This window comes from Maylandia zebra, linkage group LG22 (genome assembly GCF_041146795.1).
Source record: "Maylandia zebra isolate NMK-2024a linkage group LG22, Mzebra_GT3a, whole genome shotgun sequence".
Lineage (NCBI taxonomy): Eukaryota > Metazoa > Chordata > Actinopteri > Cichliformes > Cichlidae > Maylandia > Maylandia zebra.
The window spans coordinates 33,533,770-33,557,595 of NC_135187.1; the positions used below are offsets into that span (position 1 = coordinate 33,533,770).

Genomic DNA, 23,826 nt, shown 5'->3' on the forward strand with positions numbered 1-23,826 from the left:
TTCTTTTTGGCCTCTCTGCATCCTTGCATTTCGGTCCCAACTGCACTTCACATTGTATGATACATGAAAGAGACTGTGTGCTTATGTGGCAAATAAGCACATAACTTAATTCAGACAGAGCATACAAAGAACAAATTGCGATATTAAATAAAGGTTGCCGTAAATCATGAAATGTAGCTGAAACAAAAGAACTTCAACAAAACTCAAACAAGTAGCTTAAGTTTTTTTTTTCTTATTTACAGATGGGCACGATAGGTGACATTTAGGTAATATTCTTCTATATATCAAAGCAGAAGAATAGAAATTTGTATTTTATAATATAATCAAATACTACATTAAACCACCATCCTGATCTGGTATCCCTTAACAACAGCAGACAAATCTTTTGTGTCCTCCTTCTCCTCAAGTCACATAGTATTATACTCACTCTTGCATCTCATTCGCAAGCACTTTGCTCAGATTTTCAACTTTGGCACATTTGCTGTAGTGATGACGATATTCCTGAACAGTCATGTTTCACAACAGACACCCTCGACTAGTTTAATGGTTCCATCAGTTTTTTTTAATAATTATTATTATTTATTTATTTTTGTAGTCTGGAAGATAAGTCATCACTGCGCCAGCTACATATTCGTGCCAGCCATGATTCTTTTAGATGTATTATCAGAACTGGACATGGAGATGGAGTGCATGAGTGAATTTTCACCAGTCAGAGATACAGATGTGGAGGACAATAAAGGTGTCTTGTTTGTTTGTTTTTTGCTACATATCTTGAGCTGTCTCAGTCCACCTTGAATGTCCATTTCATGATGTCCAATCAGGGAAGCAATCTGCTGAGAGTGACATAAATTGTGCTGTTGTAATCCACAAATCCAAATACTTAATGACATTTTAAGTGTGTTTAGGGAACATAACAAGTCTATACAATCCTAGGAGGAAAAATAATCTTTAACAAGCGAAAGTCTTACCTCATCTAGCACGCATGGAATGGGTTTTTTCTTTTAATGTTTAAAAGGTTGAGGGTATTTTTAACGGATACAATCTGCCCTCTTATCCAAAATTATTTCTGGGGTACAAAGCAGATTTTGCATTATTCCCAAAAGAAGATGCTGTTTACACACAAGAAGCATTAATTGCTTTTAGGCACACTGACTGTAGCATGCATACCTTTTTTTTTTTTTTTTTTTTTTTTTTTTTTTTTTTTTTTTGTGTCCCGTTTGGATCTTTGGCCATCAGAATTGTTGTCTTAAGGCCAAGAAAGATGCCAAGCGGATTTATTTTACCAAGTGGATCATCATGGCCTTGCCATATTGGTCCATTTGATTGACCTTTATTATAATTATGAATTTATTTTATTTTCAGTTGCTACAAACGGGACAGACATGACTGGGGGATAGGACAGGGAGAAAGAATGAAAGAAAGAGAGGGAGAGAGAGAAAACCAAAGGGGAGAAGAGACGGTGAGAAGGGGGGGAAGAAAGAAAAAAACACCTGGGTCACCTGTATGGAGAAAAAACAGAAGAGAAAGCAAACAACAAAGAGCAACATAATAAAAAAACAAAACAGCTTCATCACAATAAACTAGCTAGCAGTAGATATCAGTAGATACTAAATAATAAACGATATTGTGCAGCACGCAAGATAGACAGCACACAATGTGCTTTGAGGCAGCAGCCAAGAAAGCTGTAGTCCGTGTCCGTGAATACCCGTGTGTACACCTGTATGCACACCTGTGTGGATCAGCATGCTTGCATTCCAAAGGTTTCTCCATGTAACGATCTGCTAGGGAGTGTGGGGAGCCACAGCCCCGTCCTCCAGGGTATGAAGCAGGTATGGAGGAGATCAAAACTCCAGACATCCAGAGGCCCCCAGAACACAAGAGACCAAGGAAGACCAACAGCCGCGCCACTGTCCCAGTAAGAGCTGAGGAGAGTCCCAGATGAGGGCTCACTCAGCAGCCACCGAGCAGAAGCCAGGGGGAGTTGCAGTGACGCGCCCGTGAGCTCCGCCGGCAGCCAGCTGTGCCTGAGTGACCGAGCCCCAGGCCGAGAGGCCGGGGGCACCCCGCCTCCGAAGTGGCCCGAGCGAGCCCCAGGCTCCAGGCCCCGATAAGCGGCCGCCAAGGAGTGAGCCGGTGTGTACCTGGATGCCCATCCCCAGACACAAAGAACATGCATGCATACAATACCTGATTAACCATCAGTGGAGTTTTGTTAGAATTAAAATTGTCTGATTGGTTTGTGTATTTATATTTTTGCCAACATACATCAACTCCGAAATGCCAGACGGGGATTCATAAAATGGGTTATTCTAAAGATCACTGCAACTACTACAGTTTTATGTTAACTTTAAATGTCAATGTCTAAATTGTCAATGTTTTTTGTGATACTATATTTACATTGTGTTTTCAAGTATGCAGAGACTACTTTACCTTGTAATGTCCTGGCAGTGTTTGATGTGCTTTTTGCTTTCACCCAGTGGGTCTAGAAAAATGCTGCTTCTCTCGCCAGATATGATCACCTAAATGTTGAAGTACTAGAGTTTAGAGTTACAGACTGAATGCAGTACTTTATTTATGCTTGACCATGAGATCGACATGGGTAACAAACTATTTAAAACAATACCTACAATGTCTTAGTTAGATGTTTTTTCAACATTCTCTTTTCTTCATTGCAACTAATTCTCCAAGTCTATAATTTAGAGAATTTAATTTGTCACCTATTACGTATATACGGCAATGACCATGAAGTACGAAAAAATTGTTACCACCAGCATCCAGTGATGACCTTCATTGGCAACTCCCAAAATGTACTTGTACAACCCTGGGTCAATCTGTAAGACAGTGAAAAAACACGTTAACTAGACCCACCTCAATGATGAAGCTTTTAAAGACAACTTAATGACAGAACATTGTTTAATACGTACATTTTTGGTTTATTCTGCTTCCATAGGAGTGTCATTTCAAATGTGTTGACCATAAATGCTCTGTCAGCACTTTCTTTGTTGAATTTGCTCACCAAGAGCGTTAGATAAGCATTAATAACCTGAAGTTTAAAAAAACATATTTACAATACTATTACGTTCAGTAAGCTACAACCAATTTTCCTGGGAAAATTTTAGCATGTAAACCATAAAAGAAGCCACTTTACCTCACTTCCAAGTTCCCTTTGTGGATCTGTATTGTAAATATCAGTGAGGATTAACTTGCATGATCCAATTTTTGAAAGGACATGCGTGTTTAGAAATCTCCCCTCCCCCCAAATCAGAACGTTCAATCAGTACAGAATTCAGCTGACTATTTTAAAACATGATGGTAAATGGACTGATTCTTATATATTCTACTCTCCCGGAGTACTCAAAGCGCTGTATACAACATGCCTCATTCACACCCACTTATGCAAGTGGGTGTGAATGAGGCTTTTTTTTTTTTTTTTTAAACAAGCTCTCTTCTATAGAAATGGCATGGTAACTTTTGTAGACCGTTCAGTTCAAAACACCATTTAAGGTCTTGAGGGTCTGCTTTCCATGTAGTGTTACCAGCGTATTTTCCAAAAATATCTTCACAAATAGGAGACTGAATCTGAAAGACCATCTGGCTTTAGTAGGGAGCTACAAAGTGTGTCTCTGTAAGACTGTATAGACAATTTGTAAGCAACTATAGTTTTGTTTCAAGTATTTTTTTTAAAGAACTATTATTAATCACACTGGTAAATTTTGTTGGAGTACTCTGCAGAAAAGCCCATGCTTTCATATAAAGGATACATATATTGCCATGTTCTCTTTTATATTAAAAGCTGGTTCCTCTACAGTAAGCTTCTATTGGTGGAAATATATCATTAATATATAATCTCTAATGTAATATAATATTCAATTGTGTGTTATTTAATACTTTTTAAAAAGTAAATATGTCCTAGCCATCAGAAGTGCCCATCTCATAATGGCTGCTTCCAGGAGGATAATACACCATGTGACAAAGCTCAAATAATCTCAAATTGCATTCTTAAACACAACAATGAGTTCACTGTACTCAAATGGCATCTACATTCAAGATAGATAGATAATTTGAGCCAGGTTATTTTAATTGGAGCTCAGTGACTTCTTATCCTCTACTATAAAGCTGTCTAGCCTTACCTATTAAGCCCCACACCCCCGGTACCAGGGGAAAAAGGGAATTAGATCAAGTTTAATCGGTTATAACACTGGGTCAGAAATATAATATATAAATATAAAAGTCCCGACATGTGTGGTACCCTCAGAAACCTCAGAATCTCAGCTAAAATCTCATGTAACCCATTTTTGCAACCACAAAACACAACAAAAACAAGCCGTGATTAAATACACAAAAGTCAGCTGAACAAACAACCGGTGTTCTGACAAACAGTCCTACTTTGGCAAACCGTCCTACCCGTAGGATAATTTTACGGTGTCCCCTGACAAACTGCCCTACTTTGGTAAACCGTCCTACCCGCAGGATAATTTTACGGTGTCCCCTGACAAACTGCCCTACTTTGGCAAAATGTCCCACTGTACGTAATTTATGCACATTTCTGCTGCCACACAATAATTCCAGCATAAATTTAAATTTATGACTATGAGCTTGTAGCTCATAGTCATAAAGCCAGGACGGTTTGCCACTTCTTTTTACCCGTTAAAGTGTGCTTGTAGGTCACATTCACAAAGGTAGCATGGTTTGGCACGTAATTCTTCCTGTCAGAGTATGCTTCTAGCTCATAATAACAAAGGTAGCATGGTTTGGCACTTGTTTGTAGAAGCAGTCTGCATGCCAAGGTGCTTAAGTTATACACCTGTCACCATTGAAATGACCTGACTATATAAACTTTGACAATGAACTCACTCCATTAGAGTTACAGTATATATTTACAGATAAATATATTTGACATTTACAGATCCAACAGAACACAGGGAGAAAGAGCTGAAAAAGAAACAGTATTCATAACAAACTATGCACATTTTTTACACAAGTACTTGACCAGGCTGCTCTCATATTGAGCACATCCAAAATGTGCCCATCTGAGACAAAACTCACACTGCACATGAAGAGGGAGAAGGGGGGGTGTAAGTGTGTTAACCAACATTACGAATTTGATGAGAAAATAATTACTACAGTGGCTTGCAATAGTATTCGGCCCCCTTGAACTTTTCCACATTTTGTCACAGTACAGCCACAAACATGGATCAATTTTATTGTAATTCCACGTGAAAGACCAATACAAAGTGATGTACACGTGAGAAGTGGAATGAAAATCAAACATGATTCCAAACAGTTTTTACAAATAAATAACTGAAAAGTGGGGTGTGCGTAATTATTCAGCCCCCTGACTCAATACTCAGCTGCCAGTCTTTTAGGGTATGTCTCTACCAGTCTCTAGATATGCAAAGCTGGTAGAGACATACAAAGACATACAAAGTATGTGAAAGTATTCACTTTGTGAACATAACGTATCACATTTATATACAAATGAAAGATAAAAGTCACACATAAAAAGAACATTCATAAATCACAGACACATATAATACATATCACTATGTTTTTAATGGTGTGTCAGAAAGCCCTGTGCTCTAGATTATGTTACATGAAGTATCAAAATTAATAACATGTTTTTTTTAAATCTACAAATGTTAACTGTCTCAAATGTCTCACTGCTTAAACACTGTCAGGGTTTTTTTTATTATTATTTAAAATTACATATGTGTGTAATTTTGAAGTTTTTTTTTTTTTTTAATTCTTTAAAGAACTGATAACCACGGATTTTATTAAACTTTCATCTACGACCATATGTTCACCTTTAGAAAAAGACCTAAGTCCTCCTGTCACTTTTCTAATATTTTATGTTATTATATAGATGTAATAACGCATAATTACCGGAATCTTTTGGCTGCACGGTCAGACTCTTCCTGCTCCAAAGAGTTTCTTGACGGATCGACAAAATACAGACAGCTGTCATCTGCATTTATGTACTGCGATAGATATATAAATTTTAAAAGTACATAAATTATGAAGAATGTGTTACTGAAACAAACTTTTTTTCACAGAAATGCTGCTTGTACTAACCAGAAACTTCCAGTGTACATTTCCAATGTTCACAAAGGATAAAATGGCTCTGTAGTTGTCAAAGTTCACCTGTGACATATTAGAAATTAATTACAAATTTGCAACAATACTTTTTCCATTTATCTCGAGACATTAATAAAATTTTAAAAAATTAATTCTAGAATATATTAATTTATTTTTTTTACCTTGGACAAGCTTTGTCTCCTGATTAGTTCTCTCTATAGAGGATCACATCGCTCGTGTAGTGGTTCATAATGTAGATATTATTCCCCAGATTTAGCCGAATGGCAGCAGAGTGAAGCTGACCCCCCACCCACTTGAAACGTAAAGGCAAATAGGCGGAGCGGTTAGTGCTACGTTTGTGCAGATTTGTGCAGGTAAAATTAGCGTTTGTGCTGCTACGGTTTCCGAGATATTAAACTTTATTTTATAGGTCATTCAAAGGTCACCATCCCCCCAGACTGCTCCAAAACAAACCAAAATGATCTACTTTTTTAGTGCTACGTTTGTTCTGATTTGTGCAGGTAAAATTAGCGTTTGTGCTGCTACAGTATCTGAGATATTAAAAGTTATATTTTTTGCTGATGACATCACCATCCCCCCAGACTGCTCCAAAACAAACCAAAATGGTCTACTTTTTTAGTGCTACGTTTGTGCTGGTTTGTGCAGGTAAAATTAGCGTTTGTGCTGCTTCTGTTTTAAAGATATTAATGAAAATGTAAAGGTCAACCAGCCCCCCCACATTACCCAAATCCAACAAAAGTGGTATCAAACGTTTGTGCTACGTTTGTGCTGATTTGTGCAGGTAAAATTAGCGTTTGTGCTCCTGTGATTTGAGATATCCTGTTATGGTTTACTGCTGAAAAATGTCTTTTTCAAATGACCTTTCACTTTGTGTGTTCACTTGTTCAATAAAGTTCTGTTAAAAAAACCCTCTTGTTGTATTTAATAAGCTAAATTTGTAATAAGTGTATTTTTTTTTAAACTTCAATTTCTTTACTTCAATCACTTTTTGTTCATGAAACCACGATGCAAATGCTTGAGTATTTATTTTTTTTAGAGTGGATTAAAAAAACTTTATTGAAAACTACATTTGAACATTTTACACTCCCATGAACACTTTTTGAGAAACGAACAAGCTAGCAGTCTTTTGCATCAAATACACATTTTCTGGCAGAAAAAACTATTATTTGGCATTACTGTGTCTGAAGGATTCTTAGAACAACGTTCATCTGATTTCTGAACAAGGTAAGCTTACATTTAAAATACTGAGGTTTTAGTTACTGAGTTAATACATGATATAGCTAACTGTCTGGATCAAAAGGATTTTTTTTCAATGTTAAACATTTTCAAAAATGTCCAAGAAAAAAGTTTCTAAAGCACTTTAAAACATGTAGTACACTGGACTAAAGTGCTGTACAGTACATGGGTTAAATACTCAGACTCAATTTAATAAACTCACAAATTCAATAGCTCCATCTTAAAAACAATAATTCCACAAAATATGAAAGTGTAGATTGGTGGAGAACTTGGGGGAGGGGTTGCTCCTGGCTGTATATATAGTTCAGAAATCACATTTTGCTCCATCATAATCAGTGTGTTGTTTTTTTTTTTTAGATGTCTCGAAAGCCATCTGTAGACAAGGTTTCCATTTTTGCAGTTCTTTGCAATTCAAAAGAGGCCATAGTCCAAAATGGCAAAATAGCCACTCCAGCTGCATCAGCCTGGAAAGAGCTGAGTCAGCAGCTAGAAGACAAGATGTCAGCAAAGGCCCTGTACACTTTTGTGAAGCTAAATAGACACAACATCTGGTCAGCTTTGGAAATCAGTGATCAGGAAAGTAATAGTGAAGGAGAGTTAGATTCACATTGCATTTCTCCTGGACAAGAAAACTGTCAAGCTTTTGAACTAGAAGTCCCTTTTGAGGACTGGGTTAAATTTATTCCTGAAAAGGTTGAATACAATGACAAGTTTTCTCCTACCCAAAAAAGGGAATACACAATTTTGAAACCTGGCACTTGGACTCATATCATCAACGATCTTATATGGAAGAAGATCAAAAATACATGTACACTTGTGTTCCGTAGAGCAAAGGTCCATCCAACTGTCACCAATAAATATCTGGACATCAGAGGCGACTGTAAGGAGTGTCATGGCCAGTTAGAAATGTCATGTGACAGACAGCCAGCAATTAATAGTCCAATGGTGCTCCAGTGTTTCATGAGAAATACAGATTTCTCCCTGCACACTGGCCACTCCAAGCGGTTCATGTCTGGAAACCTGCGTGAACAGATCGCTAAAGAGCTGTGTGAGGGCAGAATGGAACCAGCTGTATGGAGGTCAGCGAGGGCAGCAGATCTGATGGATGTTGGAGATCCTGAGCCAAGCCACCTTCCAAATTTGGCCACACTGCGAAAAGCCAAACAAGAGAGAAAAGACTTGGAATTAGGAGATAAGGACCCCATTGCATCTCTGCAATTGTTAAAATATAGTGTTCCTCACAGTGGTAGCATCCGAGATATTGGACTGGACAAGTTTTTCTGTCACTACTGGAGTCAAACACAGATGCATGTTTATAAGACATTGTCAAAAAAATCTCCCCCAACTGTGTGCTTTGATGCAACCGGTTCAGTTGTGAAAAAACTGCTGAGACCAAATGGCAAATCTGGCCATATCTTCCTTTATCAAGGTATTCTGAAAGAAAACAATTGCCTCAGTGTCCCAGTGGTGCAAATGCTGTCAGAGAAACATGATGTTAATGCCATCGCAAACTGGTTGACAGAATGGATTCGTGCAGGTGCACCTGTGCCAAAGGAAGCTGTGAGTGACTTTTCTCTGGCAATTCTGGGAGCTCTGGTCAAGGCTTTCACTCCTCATCCTGATCTGAAGTCCTACCTTAATGAATGCTTTCATGTCCTTCTTGGAACCCAGTCTGCCAAACTCCCCCCTTGTTATATCAGGGTTGATGTTGCGCACTGCATCAAGATGATATGCCAGTGGGACTGCCTGAAGAAGAAAACACATTGTGTTAAAGATTTCTTTGTCAGGTCATTAGCAAAACTTCTTCAGTCTCAATGTTTGGACCATGCAAAACAGCTCCTACATGCTATCACTGTTGTGGCCCTCAGTGAGGCAGAAGGTGATGACAGTTCTGGAGCCCCTCTTCCTTCAGAAAGGTGCAAGAAATACTTGAAAGCCCAAATTGCTCAAGACTCCATCATCATTCCAGATGAACAGACGGAGGAAAGTGAGAGAGTGGATTCAGTGGATGAGATCCAGACTGACCTACGACAGTGGGTAACAGAAATATGTGAGGAGAGCAGGTCACTTGCTGCAGCAAACGGGGATAGAGATAATATTCACTTTCTCCCTGAGATTATTCCTCATATAATAAGACTGGCAAGTTACTTGCCACTCTGGACAGGAATAATGGTCCCTCTCTTCCAAAGCACCAGCATCACAGCAAGTTCAGCCACTGTTGAAGCTGAGTTCAAAAACATAAAACATGGCCTTTTCAAACATGACAACTTGCCTCTTCGAGTCGATCGCTTCATTGCTCGTCATCTTTCATTCATCGAGGGAAATATGCGGATTTGTTCTGCAAAAGAAAAGGTCAAAGATGAGGCAACAGTGGGATCACTGAAAGTCACAGATGCCAATTCTGGATCCATGACGACTCACAATGCAGAAGACAAAATAAAAATGGATGCCCCGTTTGTGGGATCTGATGCTGCCACAAACATTCTTCCGGCTGATGGGGATGCAGTTGAGAACTGGAGGGGCCTAGCTGTTCCACCCAAAAAAAGGAAGAGGACTTCCTACCTCTCTTCATGTACCGAATGGCTCCATGCAGATGAAACTTTTGGGGCCAAAAGAGTGAAAGTGGGATTATTAAAAAATGGAAACCTCCATCAGCCTATTAGATTAGGGGAATCGACAATCTCTGTGCTCAATACCTGTGCATTTGATGCATTTTTTCAGTGCTTATGTTGTGCCTTCTGTGACAGCTCCACATTTCAAAATGCTGTTCTGAAAGACAGTGAAAACCCAGTCCTGCAGCTGGTGAAAGCCATTGCCACAGATGGTGTGACCCAACAAACCTACAGGAGGAGAGCAGAGCTGCTTAGTGTAATGTTTGAGGTCTGCTGCGATCCAAATCGATGCTCAGTGCAATATCTCCGCTGTAATCGCTAAGACAATGAGGAACATCTCAAGTGTTTATTTTACCAAACACTGCTCTTCACAGCACTGCTACCTCAGCAAAGGGATGACAAGGGAAGTGCCATTTGTTTCTCCTGCCATCTCTGTCCTCAAAGAGTCTGGTATGGCTCATCTTGGCACGGCTGTGGAAGCAGGACTTGGCCTACCTGAGTCTACCTGCCTCAGGCCACTCTCCAATCCATCTCTGTGTCCATCAGAATTCAAAACAGAAGACAGCACCACAGGAAATGAGCTCTGTGCAGGGACAGTTACTCACAGCTACAACATTGGAGATATCGTGTGGATTGATACTGACCTTGCAAACCAAACAGAATTTCCACTGAATGAATTTCCCTCCAACCTGGTTCTCCAAGGAAAGTCGTTCACTTTGAGGGCATTAATTGCTTTCCATGGAAAGATGACCACTGATAGTTTGGGGCATTACACTGCATACTGCAGGAGAGCTCCATGTGTGTGGGAGTGCTATGATGACCTGGGAAATGGAGTGACAGGAGCATCTGAAAAGAAAAAAATACAACCCCATGCCGTGTTATACACAGTATAATGAGTGCTGCCTGCATTTTCTGTTTTATTTGGTTCATTACAGTTACATATGTTCAAAGTGTTCATAGTGTGTGTTATCAGTAAGTTCAGTTTTGCACATAAAGTTAAAGTTCTAAATTAAAAATCTTTTAACGCTCTTTTCTTTGTCAGTCTGATGCATATTTGCTTTTACACACCCAGTCACCTTCACCCGTAGCCTTGAAAGTACCCGTTCCATTTTTCTGTCAATAATTTTCCTGTATTTGTTTTGTGTTTACCTGGTGGCTTAAGTCAGGGGTCAGCATCCTTTTCATTTCAAAGGGCCCCTTTTCCCCCTGCTGCTACAAAACCTGTCTAGAGCCTAAAAAAAGAAAGAGCCTATAAATATCTAGAAAATGAGTTGTTGTATCGTGTAAGCTATGGAAATGTAAATAAAAATGCTTATTTTTAGATTTGATAAGACAATGAATCATCAAAGCTTTATAACGGAAAAAAGTATTTGTTAAAATGAAGCCAGCTACGTGAGTCCTTTCCATAATAATTGAAAATTAGGAAAGATGGGCAACCAACTTGAAAATTACAGTAAACAGATTTGAACCTAAGAAACATTAAATCACTTTTAAAAGCCTTGTACATTCAGTGAATAGTCAATGCAGATATTTCATTAAAAAAAAAAAACTGTTAACAGAACCCTTTCTTGTTGTCTTTATAATAAAAAAATGACTTACTTGGACTTATAAGAGCCACAGTGGAGGGGCCGGAGAGCCACATGTTGCTTTAGAGCCGCAGGTTGAAGATCCCTCGCCTGGGTGCTGTGGAATATTCAGTTTTCTACACGTAGGTAACAACCTATCAAAGCAAACACTTCATTTTTTCTGAGACAGCTACATTAATAATAATGAACATATATAATTCAAAACAAAATCATAGAGGCCAACTGGGTATGTAAAAAATAATAATAATTTAGGTATACGTGAATCACTTCACATGAAACTCAGTTTTGCCACAGAAAAAATAAAAACTTTAGCCTACCTTGTGTACGTTTCTGCACTAGTAACAAAAGAAATATCGACCTTTCCGCTGAATAAATTGTGTTCCTAAAGTGTAAACTAATAAAAGTTAATATGCAGCAAGCCTAGAAAAAGTGCAAAACTCCACAGCTGCTGAAACTCACTGCCACAGACACTGGTGTTATACAGCGTAGGCCGTGATAATTAAAATCATTATATCTCAGATACTGTAGCAGCACAAATGCTAATTTTACCTGCACAAATCAGAACAAACGTAGCACTAAAAAAATAGATCATTTTGGTTTGTTTTGGAGCAGTCTGGGGGGATGGTGACCTTTGAATGACCTATAAAATAAAGTTTAATATCTCGGAAACCGTAGCAGCACAAACGCTAATTTTACCTGCACAAATCTGCACAAACGTAGCACTAACCGCTCCGCCTATTTGCCTTTACGTTTCAAGTGGGTGGGGGGTCAGCTTCACTCTGCTCCGAAAGGCCCAGTGGTGCAGGAGACTTTCAGTGACCTGAGGAGTATAATAAATAAGCTTTTATTACTTTGTAAACATGATAAAGTTTTGGAATACAAAGGTTAATAAAGATTTTTTTTACTTGCGTATATTCAGTATTCGGTCATGAGGATATGCCTGGAATGTCGATCTAAAGCAGTACTTACTGAATGTGTAGGGAACAACTAATGTTCTGCCCCAGCTTTAACGTTAACCTTATGCAGTACTTTTTTCTTTTTTTAATTAACTGGATTACATACCTCTCCAACAAGCCAGCTGTGTGGTCTAAGGGTCAGGAACTCACTGTGATGTATGACAAAGTTGTTACCTCTAATCTGAGATGGGACCACAGAAACAACAACTTCCGTTTACACATTTGAAGACAATAGTAACTAAATTCAAATAATTCTTCTTATGAGAACATTCATTGTAATCGATTACAACGGTTTTAAATCTAATTTTTAAAAGTATTTTTGTACCTGACGCAACAACACGAAAACATCTCCAAATTTGACATAGATTTTAATGTAATTTATTTGAGATGTTAAACTACATTAAGAAATTAAAAATTGAGTCAGTTACTGTTGTTTTTGTAATATTAAGCCCAGTAACATGTAAAAGTTACATTTATTGTTGGACTGACATTTGTCATTTTTCTGTGGTCTGTACTTTTCATTCATCAACACATACATATAATAAAATCTAATATATAATTACAAAAATATGTACAAACAAACTTGGTTTTTCAAACAGATGACATAGTTATTGAATTGATTGTGAATGAGTTTGTTTGTGAAACATCACCTGTGATGCAGTGTCCTTTGTCAGACCGGTTGTTTTTCTCACAAGGTGCTCTGTCCTTTCCAGTGTAGATGGAGAATCCTCTGGCCCCTTGATTTGTGGTTTGAATTTAAACGAAAATATTTGTTACTGCTGTGATCATTTTAATTTTTTTATTAAGGAAAAAATTGCATTACCTTTTGCATGAATTACACGTTTTTAATGTTGATATATTTCACATAATACTCACTAAGTGCGGTGATTACAAAATCATAACAAATGAAGAAGAACAACATAGCCTGAATGTATTTAATGACTGCTAATTTTTATTGCACAATTTGAAAAGGGTTATTCTATGCATCAAAGATGCTCTAATTCTTAAGTTTCACTTATTATTTCATAATAATTACTTATTCATGCTTATTGTTATAATTGTTTTTCTAACACTAAAGATGACAATTATACTTTAGAAATGGGTATACTCGCTGTCCTCCTGACATCAGAGAGTGGCTCCAAAAGGATCTCTTTGAAGGCCCTTTCCATTTCCTTCACGGTTGGATCATCGTTTTTTACCAGGTGTATTTCAAATGGAGGACTTGTGCGGTTCTTATGTTCAAAGTACTTTTTGATTGTGGTGACTACAACATCAGCACAAATTGAGACTGGAAAGTTGAATATTCCAGAGCTCACTGCTGGAATGGCAACAAAGGAAAATTTGTGCTCCTCTGCACATGTCATGACGTTCAAAATACCTTTAGTCAAAAGTTTCTTTGCATGGGATATCATGTGCACTGTTGGGTCATTCTGCAGACACGGGCCTACCAAATGAATCAGCTTCATGCAAGGTAGTTTGCCTGCTGTGGTAACTGCAACTTGTCCAGCCTTTTAATTTGCCATTTTTGGCAATGAAGAGATCACTCTCTGCTTGGATAGTATGTCCTCCAGTAGCAGACAGTGCCTTTGCAAGTCCACCCATGTGAGAGAGACTTTCATTAGCTGCATTAACAATTGCATCCACTTTGAAGGCACATAAATCTCTTTTCCGTACTGTGACCGATGCTTTATTAGCCATGTATGTTGCTATTTTTTGGCAAACGGCTATTTGTTCCTGGCTCTCATCCTACAAAGATAGACACATGTCAATTTTCAGAGTCATTTATGACAATAACACACAGAACATAAATGTAGACATTAAAAACATTTCTAAAAATACCTGGTTTTGACAAGCATCATATTGTTTGTGCTGTTCCTGTTTAAAGGTTTGAACAGTGTTCTTCCCTTTTACCTCTTAACAGAACATTTTTGAATGACTTTATATAATAGAATATATTATACAAAAGAATATGGTCATGAATGAGACAAACGTGTTCTGATTTGAGATGTATGTAACGAGTGAGCATCTGTCCTGCTGTTGGTGTACCATACAGGAACTGATATGACTGTGTATGAGTGCCTAGTCCCCTTAAAGGATTCTGTCCAACATTACATCCCAAGTAAACAGAGGAACTATGAGATAAAAACATTGTCAGTATGTGATGCCCGGTCCAGCTATACAGAGAACATGCTAGTGTAGATTGCTAAATACAGTAGGTCTCCAAAAGACAATGATCACCCTTGAAAGCTTGTTTAATTCATATGCCCTTGGCCTACAACTGCTGAAAACAAAGCTGTACATGGTGTGACCAGCAAAAAGCAAAAAACCTGAGCTTCCTCCTGCACTTATGTCACCTATGGACATGCATTTTTTGGCATTAAAGTGGGGGTTCACTAAGGCCCATGCCTAGGTGTAAAAAAATGTCAAAACACATAAAGATTTCAGGTAATCAGTTGGAATACAGTTTGATAAAACATTGAAACATGGAGACGGATGATAATTTATAATTCCATCCATCCATTCGCTTCCGCTTATCCTTTTCAGGGTTGTGGGGGGTGCTGGAGCCAATCCCAGCTGTCATAGGGCGAGAGGCGGGGTACACCCTGGACAGGTCGCCAGTCTGTCGCAGGGCTAACACACAAAGACAGACAACCATTCACACTCACATTCATTCGCACATTCACTCCTAGTGGCAATTTGGATTATCCAATTAACCTATCCCCACAAACTGCATGTCTTTGGACGGTGGGAGGAAGCCGGAGTACCCGGAGGGAACCCACGCAAACACGGGGAGAACATGCAAACTCCACACAGAAAGACCCCGGCCTGATGGTGGAATTGAACTCAGGACCTTCTTGCTTTGCGGCAAATTTATAATTGATGCTTTATAAATAGTCAAAGCAGACGCTTTACCCCAGAGGACCAAAGGAGTATGGCAATCGGGAGGACATCACAAGGTTTAATTATTGAAAATAATGGGAACATGATGACTTACCTCAGTTTTCTTTTTCTTCAGTGGCAGTTCTGTCACTAATGGTGACACGTACACACCTTTTTGTTTAAGGCGTTTGTCTTTCCATTTCCACGCGAAAAGACTGTTGATTACACATACATACTTTTAATGCTTACTTATTTTATTATCTCTTAATTCTATAGTCATAGCCAAATGTTTTCACTTTTTCTTAGTTTCTTGTTCTAGTTGTATAAAACACAATTTTCATTATTAGAAAGTTATTCATACCTTTTTGTCTTGATTTTTTCATGTCTGCATATTCAAGCAGGAGGGCATCGTGCATTTTTTGACAAATTTCCACAAAGTCATCAAGCCTTGTCAGTCTCCTTCTCTGGATACGGATTTTTTTCAAATCCCACTGGCTTTTCTCCATGATTCCTTGGGTTCTGTTGTCTTGTGTAAAATTCTTAAATGCAATAGTACATTGTTTAAGTCAGTATCTATGTATTGTAAATTTATATACAATTTATGTTTCTTTTTCACTTATTCTTCTCGCTATGATACCTGGTTCTTGGATTGCTGAATGTCACCATAGAGTTTACTGAGCTGCTGGTAAGCAGGACCAGTACCATGATGTCCAAGATCCCCTAAGGAGAATACAAGTAATTCAAAAACATAATTAAAATGGATAATTCAACATTTAGCACATTTACATCAATTTAAGATAGTAATACATCATTGATGACCACAAAGTTGCATGTGGTAGAAGGTGATTTACCAGACCGGCAATAAATTTGGGTGCATGAAAAATGTTTCTTTCGCCCTCACAGTCCAGTGTTGCATTGTCAACAATTGTCTGGAAATGGGTCTTCAAGGGGGCATTCTGAACATCAGTCTGTAAAACAGATACATATCTGTATTCAGCAAGTTATCAAACCATAGAAAAATTAATTATATAAAATGTCATTGTGGTTTAAAATACATATTTTTAAAATAATGTGAATTCGTTAATTCATTTGGGTCAGACACAAGTAAAAATGTTATTAATATGGTTACTTAAAAAATAAATCTTAGCTAACCTTGTAATCTTCAGCAATCACAGTCTTTTCATCCAAATCCAGGGTCCCCCGTTTTTGCATAAGGATTTTCAAGTTGTTGTAGTGTTTTGTTACGTTCCTTCCACTACAAGGACTGCAAAACACTATTGCTGCACTATGGACAACATCATCCATGTCTTTTAAGTAGTGCTGTCAATAGATTAGTTAATTTTTTTTAATCTCACAATTTTCTGTTATTAATTGCGATTAATCTCAATTACTTTATTAATAGCCTGGCTCCAATTACATTTTTTTTATTCTTTATATTTTAAGTAATTATCGTTGTTCACCGAAGTCCAGTGGTCTCCGGTGAGAGCGACATTCCTTACTTGCACAAGCTTGCTGGACTGCTGAGCCCTCTGGTGTGCAGTCTCGACACAATGGTTCCTCTCGAGGGCAGATTGTAACACTCATCTCCTGATGCAGCACGAATGACTTCTCTCAGTCCATCATCTTCTACTATGCTAACTGGTCGGCAGTTTTTAGCTATCCAAACAACCAAGGAATTGGTTACCTTTTCTCTCACATTTTTTGTTATTCGTCCACAAGCACCATACTCCTGAAGCGTAGACTGGCGAGGTCCCGTAGAGGTGGATTCAGTTGGGTGTTTTGCTCTCAGGTGATACGCCAGTGATGAACTGCTTCTGTGGTACTTGAATTCAGCGTTGCAAATTGTGCATCTTACTCTCGTTTTGTCCAACAAGCCATCAGGCAACTTCTTAAAGAGAAACTTTCCACCCAAAAGTCCGCCCTCGTCCATGCTTGCGTGTGTTAGCTAGTGTTAGCTAGATAGTAGCATGGTGTCACTTCTTCTTCTAATCATTTCTGTCAGGCCAAACGCCAGCATAGCACACTGTTGCCCCCTCCTCCAGAGGTGCTCATGAATTTAAAGGCCTTAGATTACAGGAAATTAATAAAAAAACAAAATCAGCGTTAAATTTTTTTAATGCATTAAACATTTCGCGTTGATCTTAACAATTAACGCGATAATTTTGACAGCACTACTTTTAAGTTATCCCAGCATGCAAGGAGCCCAAACACATGCATTCCAAGCCTGTAGTTCTCTGGAATGCTGGGAAAATGAACGAATGAAATCACTGTTAGTAGGACCTTTACATTACAAATCTTGTATTCTTTTTTAATTATTGATATAAATGTTTTTTACGAAGGTCCTTGGCATTTTTCATGACATGGCTCAAACATCGATGAAGAATGGGAATGTTGAATTGCTGTGCTGAATGCTGGCCACTCAGTAAGACATAGTACTTCTGCAGCAGATCCTCTAGACTTGTTCTGCAGAATGTCATGGAAATGGATCGGAGGAGTACCAGGGATCCATCACACATGAACATGACAGGCCTGTTGTAGGCCCGATTACCAAATGCTCTGACCAGATCAGTCTGAAAGGCCTGCAAGAAGTATGTCACAGAGGCTGTAGTGTGGTCACATGTGACATATGTAGCAACTGGAAGAGGAGAAGCACCTTTGGATGGGTTTCTGACAACCAACTCATACACATAGTATGGTGGCGTTCCAGCACTTTCTTTTCTTATTATACTTCCAGTGGCATCAAAGTACACAATGTCTTCTTTGCATCTTTGATGGAAAACTGACCAGGTTTTCTTAGACCACAGCATTACGCCCTTTGGATGCATCAGAATCTTCTGCAGTACGTCCTTTTCAGTGTCCTGATACTGTTGAATTATCTTTTGTAAGCTAATCAACTCGTTGGGATCTGCTCTACTGGCTTTTCTTTCAGACCATGTAATGTTTTTCAAGATTTCTTTTGTTGGAGCATCATCCCTGTTGCCAGATTGGATCACCTTTTGTGGCACTTTCTGTAAAGACTCCAAGTACAAGCTCCTTGGTAATTTGTTTTTGAGGAGTTCTCCAGCACTTTGACGTGATTGTGCACGCACAGGCCGCCTTTTCAGCTCTTTGTTATTATGGCAGACCTCACCTCCTTTGAAAACGACTTCTGCTTTCAGTGTCTCTTTGTCATAAACCACCACAGCCACAGTGACAGGGCAGTCCTGAAATCTGCAGTACCCCATAAACCTGAAAACCGGTGCCTTTGATCTTGAAGAGAGTTTTTTCACACTGTCTCCGAAATCCAAAACTGCAGTACGGATTAAGGGTTCTGACTCCACTGGCAATTATATTTGTCCACTTGCAGTCCTTTAAATAGTCTTCCTGACTGATGTTGCCGTAACTCCTTCCATTTATTCTCATTTATGAAGAAGAAACTTTTCTGCTGTGGCAAACCAGATGTGAAAAATATTTCTTCTGAACTGCTACTGTCTGTGTTGACCTTAGCTGATTCATCTGATTCATTCCTCTGCAACATTCAGATATACATTAAAAAAAATATATATATATAAACACTTTCAATGTTTGTCACTACAGTGTCTCTATGAAAATCCTTTTTCTATGCCAACAACATAACAGGTAGCATTTAGATTTTTGGACATACACGCGCTAACTAACACAGCCCTTGTTAACGTTTATTTGCTAAGAAACTATCTCTAAGTTCTAAATTGTAAAATTCACAGTGCAAATTACTGTAATTAACACTATAGTTAAAAAACACAAGCACTAATTCACTGTGTAATACACATTCCCTAATTGATTTATTAATATTAATAATGTTATACTATGTTACATATACATTTTGAGTGGCTCCTAAACCACAAAAACAAGCTGTTAAAGACCGTTGCTCCGAACGGACTTTACAATCATTATCACAATCACCATGACTTGAAAGAGTCATTGTGTCAAGCCAATGCAAATCGTTGCTTAAAAGAGAATTTATGACCTTATGTGACAAAAACACTTTTGTAAGATGAGTTATTTATCATGGTGAACAGTGTTACTTATTATGGTTGTTTTACAAGTAATGCAACCAAACATTGATTTTGTTTTAACGTATTTGTTCGTACTAGAAAATGTTACGTATTTTTCAATTATCTCAATGTGTTATCACTTCTTTTTCTTAATGAATGTATCTTTTCTTAAATATATATAACATCAAAAGTCAAACGACTGAACAGTTTTCACTACGCTTAAATGGAGGGTGTTACTTTTAAATGTACGCCTAAGAGTACAAAATCTAATCTTAGGTATATGTTATATTTCTATATATACTAACCAATGGAGAGCATATATCAATATTATTGAAGTTTTCAAATTCTAAAAATTATGATTTTAGACACATTTCTGGACAAAGACTATATACAAAGCGCAAACAATCTAAAACAATTTTCTCTAATTAGACTGAGGAAAATAACTGGCATTAAAAGGCTGGAATGTTCTCGTTTCTTGTTAATAGTCCAATTTTAGTGTTAATTACTCACCTTTCCATTTTATTGTTGGTGGGTAAACCGAAAATTTTTGTCCACGTAGGCCTCGAAGAAAAGTTCAGTGTACTAATAATAATTATGTAATGACAGCGTAACCACATATAACCGTTTCCTGTCGCAATGAAAGCTACTGTGAGATTATTCTATTATCTTATGCCACGTTATACCCCTAATTAAAGATTGTGAAACTATTATGTAGTTTTAGTTTGCATTATTCTCCTGAATTAGAAGAAGGTGATAACTATTACATTTGTGAAACTGGTTTGTATTACATTGGACTGCTGATTTATTGTGAATGAATGATATTGTTTTATGATGCATTATACTGCTGAGTTATAAGAAATACTGTTTTCAGAGAGTCAGGACCTTGTTTTCTGATAATAGAGGAGACGGAGAGCACATTCCACGGAAGCTTCACTCCCACCGTTGTTGAAGGCAGACGAAATAGGGAGCCAAGGCCATAAGTTAGGCTCGTTTTTGATTAGAGAGTCCCAAACATGATAGCTTGAACCAAGTTTGAATAATTAAGAGACCAATTGAGGAGATACGTGAGGGAGGCGTAGTAGGGAAAGGTGTTTGTTTTGTCTCATGTCTCAGAGGGTGTTGTCTCATTCCCTGGGCCAGAGGACGGCTAGAGAGGGTCAGAGCGAGGGCAGTGGACCTGGGAATGGTGACCCGGGCCCATCATGCCATTGATGGACATGGAGGCAGCTGAGTGGGCCGAGGAGTGACACAGCGCAACGTATGGTGACCTCTTGTGGTCAAGAGTTCAAGAGAGGGAGTGTGGAGATCAGGGAAATATTTTACTGCTACTATTCATAACCATCATTACCATTACATTAATTATAATTTCATCAAAGCATTCATTCAATAGATTACACATGTTCTTAGTTAAGGTTATTACACCTATCACAGAGAGCTTCTGTCTGGTAAAAGGTCAGAAGCGTCAACGGGCGGGGTGAGGCAGAGTGCATTTTGAGGTTGAGACACACACACACACACACACACACACGGGTCTATGTGGTATGGAGGGACTATCCTACGTCAATCCGCCCGGTGGTGGTTTAAGTGGACTACCCTTTTCAAAGGACTTGGAGCCAAGGGAGCGAGGTTAAAGTGTTCGAAAAAATCTGAAAAAAATTTGGGTCACTTCAGACCTCATACACTCCCTATAGAAGTCTAGATGCACTGATACACATCAACCAGACTCTATTGTGTTTTCTGGAGACATTGTCCACTTGACAACAATGTGTTTTATGAGGTCCAAAAAAAATAATATTGGGTCTTTAAAGGGACAATGATGTAATATTTAAATAGCTCATCATTACCATGAATACACATCTGACAGGACACAGGATTACTGGAACATCATTTTATTAGTGTTCTTGGATCTGAACATTAATTTTAACCATAAATAAAAAAGAAATCTATGGACAAAAATGCCCACGCTTCCCACAGAAATATAAAAATATAGAAAACAGAAAAATTAATAACATTTAAAATGAATTTTAATAGTCTAAAGGTAAATATTAAGGGGAGAAAATATGCATTTATAATTTTTTATTTTAAATATAACCTGTCAAAAAAAACCCTAAATAAATTAAATGTAAAAATTATGAAATACAAACTACTTCTGTAATTGACAAGAACTTTTTTTTTCTTTAAACAGAACATCAGTGTTAACAACAATTGGCAATCTGACCAAGATGTAAAACCACATCTGGCTAAACAGTTATTTTAGTTCATTTTTGTCTGCCTTTTTGCAGTTAATCCTCTGTTTCTTACAAAATCTCTTATGTTTTGAACTGTTCTTCCTGCCAACACCAGATCTTCTACCAATTTGCAATGACTGCATTCATTTTTGGTGGCTAGTTTCCCTTCGTTTATGTGGTCTTTAAAATGCCTCATCACTGCAGCAACCTCAGCCTTGGACCACATGTTTTTGGGAGCTCTTCGGGAATTGTGGGATTGAGCAGCATTTTTCTCTGGAAGATATATAAAGTAGTAGTAGTTAAAACAAACAAAAAACCAAACAAAAAAAACAAAAAAACATTTGCTTGTTAAAAGAATGGATGCTACCCTGTACTAACTTCTGAAATGTGTTGCTACCATCAATATCAAGACGAGCTAAAATTCTCTTTGAAAATTTATCAAATTTCTAAAATGAGACAACATTTAGCGTTCCACTGTGAATAAAAGACTGAATAAAAAAATGAATAAAAGTCTCTTGATGCATGCTCAATCATCCAGGTAAGTAAATCCCAAAACGTTGATTCTGTTAATCTGGACGTAGCGTTTTCAGTGGGAGAAACATTTTGTCACTCATCCAAGTGACTTTTTACCACCACTCTGCAGTTTGCCATATGTTGCAAAGTGATGAAACAATAATAAGCTTAGAGAACCAACTGCACCCCTTACCTTCAGAGGGAGCAGCAGTCTCACTTGCTGCAGGCATTGTGAGTGGTCCTTCATCTGCTGATTACACAATTTGATTAAGTTTTAATATTTGTAACAAACATTTTATCCACAGAAACGAAGCTAGTGGTAACTTACCACAATCTACAGTGTCTTGGAGCTGCGCTGTGTTTGTGGAATCAGCTACTGCATGTACAGGCTCACTGGTGCCACACGCCGACATTGTGAGTGCTGTGTCATCATCATCTGATTCACTCTCACTGTCCTTTGTTTCAGCATCACTTAATGCAATTTCATCTGAGAAATTGTGGGGGGAAAAAAACAAACACAAACCCAACCCCCCCCAAAAACCTCACATTAACAACGAGATATGACAAAATACAGAACAAATACTGGAAATTATAGTACATAGTTTTACTATTTAAGGCCACCACTCTGCAGTTTGCCAAATGTTGCAAAGTGATGAAACAATAGACTTCAAGAACCTTAAATCATGGACATTTAACAGAATGGTCTGTGCTTTTAGGTTTTAATTCTGTTGATAAAGCATAATATTCAACTACTGCCCTAATATTTGCTCCTTTCAATACAAACCTTCTATTTTGATCTCATCCAGTGATTTCCCCTGGATCTGGGAAAGATGTCCTTTTTCCAGTGTTAAAAGCAGTTTGGAAATCTTGGCCAGCTGTGTTGTGGGAACTTGTAATCTGTAGAATTCGCGGTGAACGCGGATATCATGACCCAGGAAATCTGCAACCTGATCAAGTTTGTTGTTTTTCAAATTAAGGACTTGTGAGAGTGTGGCAACATGTTTTCTGAGCTGTGTCGATCTTAGATACTCAGGCTGCTTTGCTCCACACTGGTGTGCATGAACATGCAAGGAGTCCATTCCTCTGTAATGACTCATTGATCGGGGTCTTGCAAAGAGGTAGATATTAGTGGCACAAATACCACAGTCAGGCCTCCTACTAACCAGTAGTGACAGAGCATCCAGCATGCTTGGTGTTAGCAGAACTGGAACATTTCTGTCCCTTTTTCCCATTATTTCTATTCTACAGAAATAGTTACAGAGTCTCTGTTCCATTTCTGAGAGCCCCATGGCAACATCTGTGTGGAGTGCCGTTTTGTCTCTTTCAAGAAAACTTTTGAGGCGCATCTTTGAAACCTCTCCAGAACGTCTTCGGTTGAACACAATGATTTGTGAGAGTGTAACTTGTGCAAGTTGGGCATAATTCTGAGCTGTGGCTTCGTTCTCCAAGCTGCAAAAGGCACTTTCTGCAGATTTTTGAAGGTAGTGATGGAGAATCCGAACATCTTCTGTAAAGGGCAATGTTGATGGCTTGTTAAACTTTGCCTCACTCAATGTGTTCAAGGCATGATGAGACACCATCTCGGACCATTTGGAGACATACAACTTCTTGAACGCATCAGTGGACTTGATTAGGGCTTCATCCTCTGTCATGAGGGCACGACAATGGATAATGTCAGACATTTTATGCAGTGTATGTCCCAGTTT

At 38.2% G+C, this 23,826-nt stretch overlaps 1 protein-coding gene and 3 long non-coding RNA genes across 8 annotated transcripts; all 4 read right to left on the minus strand.

The window, feature by feature from the left end:
* Positions 1-7,672: 7,672 nt before the first annotated feature.
* On the minus strand, positions 7,673-9,671 carry LOC143414562 (uncharacterized). Of its 4 annotated transcripts, none has more exons than XR_013095193.1 (4): positions 9,605-9,671; positions 9,176-9,357; positions 8,968-9,078; positions 7,673-8,481 (listed from the first exon to the last, which is right to left on the minus strand). It is a non-coding gene; the product is annotated as an uncharacterized LOC143414562 (long non-coding RNA). The 4 variants fall into 4 exon arrangements; XR_013095192.1 differs by lacking the exon at positions 9,605-9,671 and adding an exon at positions 9,485-9,527; XR_013095194.1 differs by lacking the exon at positions 9,605-9,671 and adding an exon at positions 9,481-9,527.
* A 127-nt stretch (positions 9,672-9,798) lies between these two features.
* LOC106674918 (uncharacterized) lies at positions 9,799-12,656 on the minus strand. Of its 2 annotated transcripts, XR_013095416.1 has the most exons (8): positions 12,593-12,656; positions 12,227-12,350; positions 11,544-11,664; positions 11,094-11,176; positions 10,589-10,790; positions 10,328-10,477; positions 10,029-10,172; positions 9,799-9,931 (listed from the first exon to the last, which is right to left on the minus strand). It is a non-coding gene; the product is annotated as an uncharacterized LOC106674918 (long non-coding RNA). The 2 variants fall into 2 exon arrangements; XR_013095415.1 differs by having other exon boundaries at positions 12,227-12,651.
* A 162-nt stretch (positions 12,657-12,818) lies between these two features.
* LOC143414514 (protein mono-ADP-ribosyltransferase PARP9-like) lies at positions 12,819-16,900 on the minus strand. Its single transcript, XM_076879055.1, has 10 exons — positions 16,866-16,900; positions 16,519-16,686; positions 16,218-16,334; positions 16,004-16,086; positions 15,728-15,905; positions 15,482-15,581; positions 14,326-14,397; positions 13,921-14,232; positions 13,595-13,889; positions 12,819-13,223 (listed from the first exon to the last, which is right to left on the minus strand). The coding sequence occupies exons 8-10, from the start codon at positions 14,182-14,184 to the stop codon at positions 13,078-13,080; spliced, it is 705 nt and encodes a 234-aa protein (XP_076735170.1). The 5' UTR covers positions 14,185-14,232; positions 14,326-14,397; positions 15,482-15,581; positions 15,728-15,905; positions 16,004-16,086; positions 16,218-16,334; positions 16,519-16,686; positions 16,866-16,900; the 3' UTR covers positions 12,819-13,077.
* A 4,804-nt stretch (positions 16,901-21,704) lies between these two features.
* Positions 21,705-22,973, minus strand: LOC106674917 (uncharacterized). The gene is made up of 4 exons (XR_013095475.1): positions 22,905-22,973; positions 22,449-22,607; positions 22,314-22,370; positions 21,705-21,880 (listed from the first exon to the last, which is right to left on the minus strand). It is a non-coding gene; the product is annotated as an uncharacterized LOC106674917 (long non-coding RNA).
* Positions 22,974-23,826: the final 853 nt, after the last annotated feature.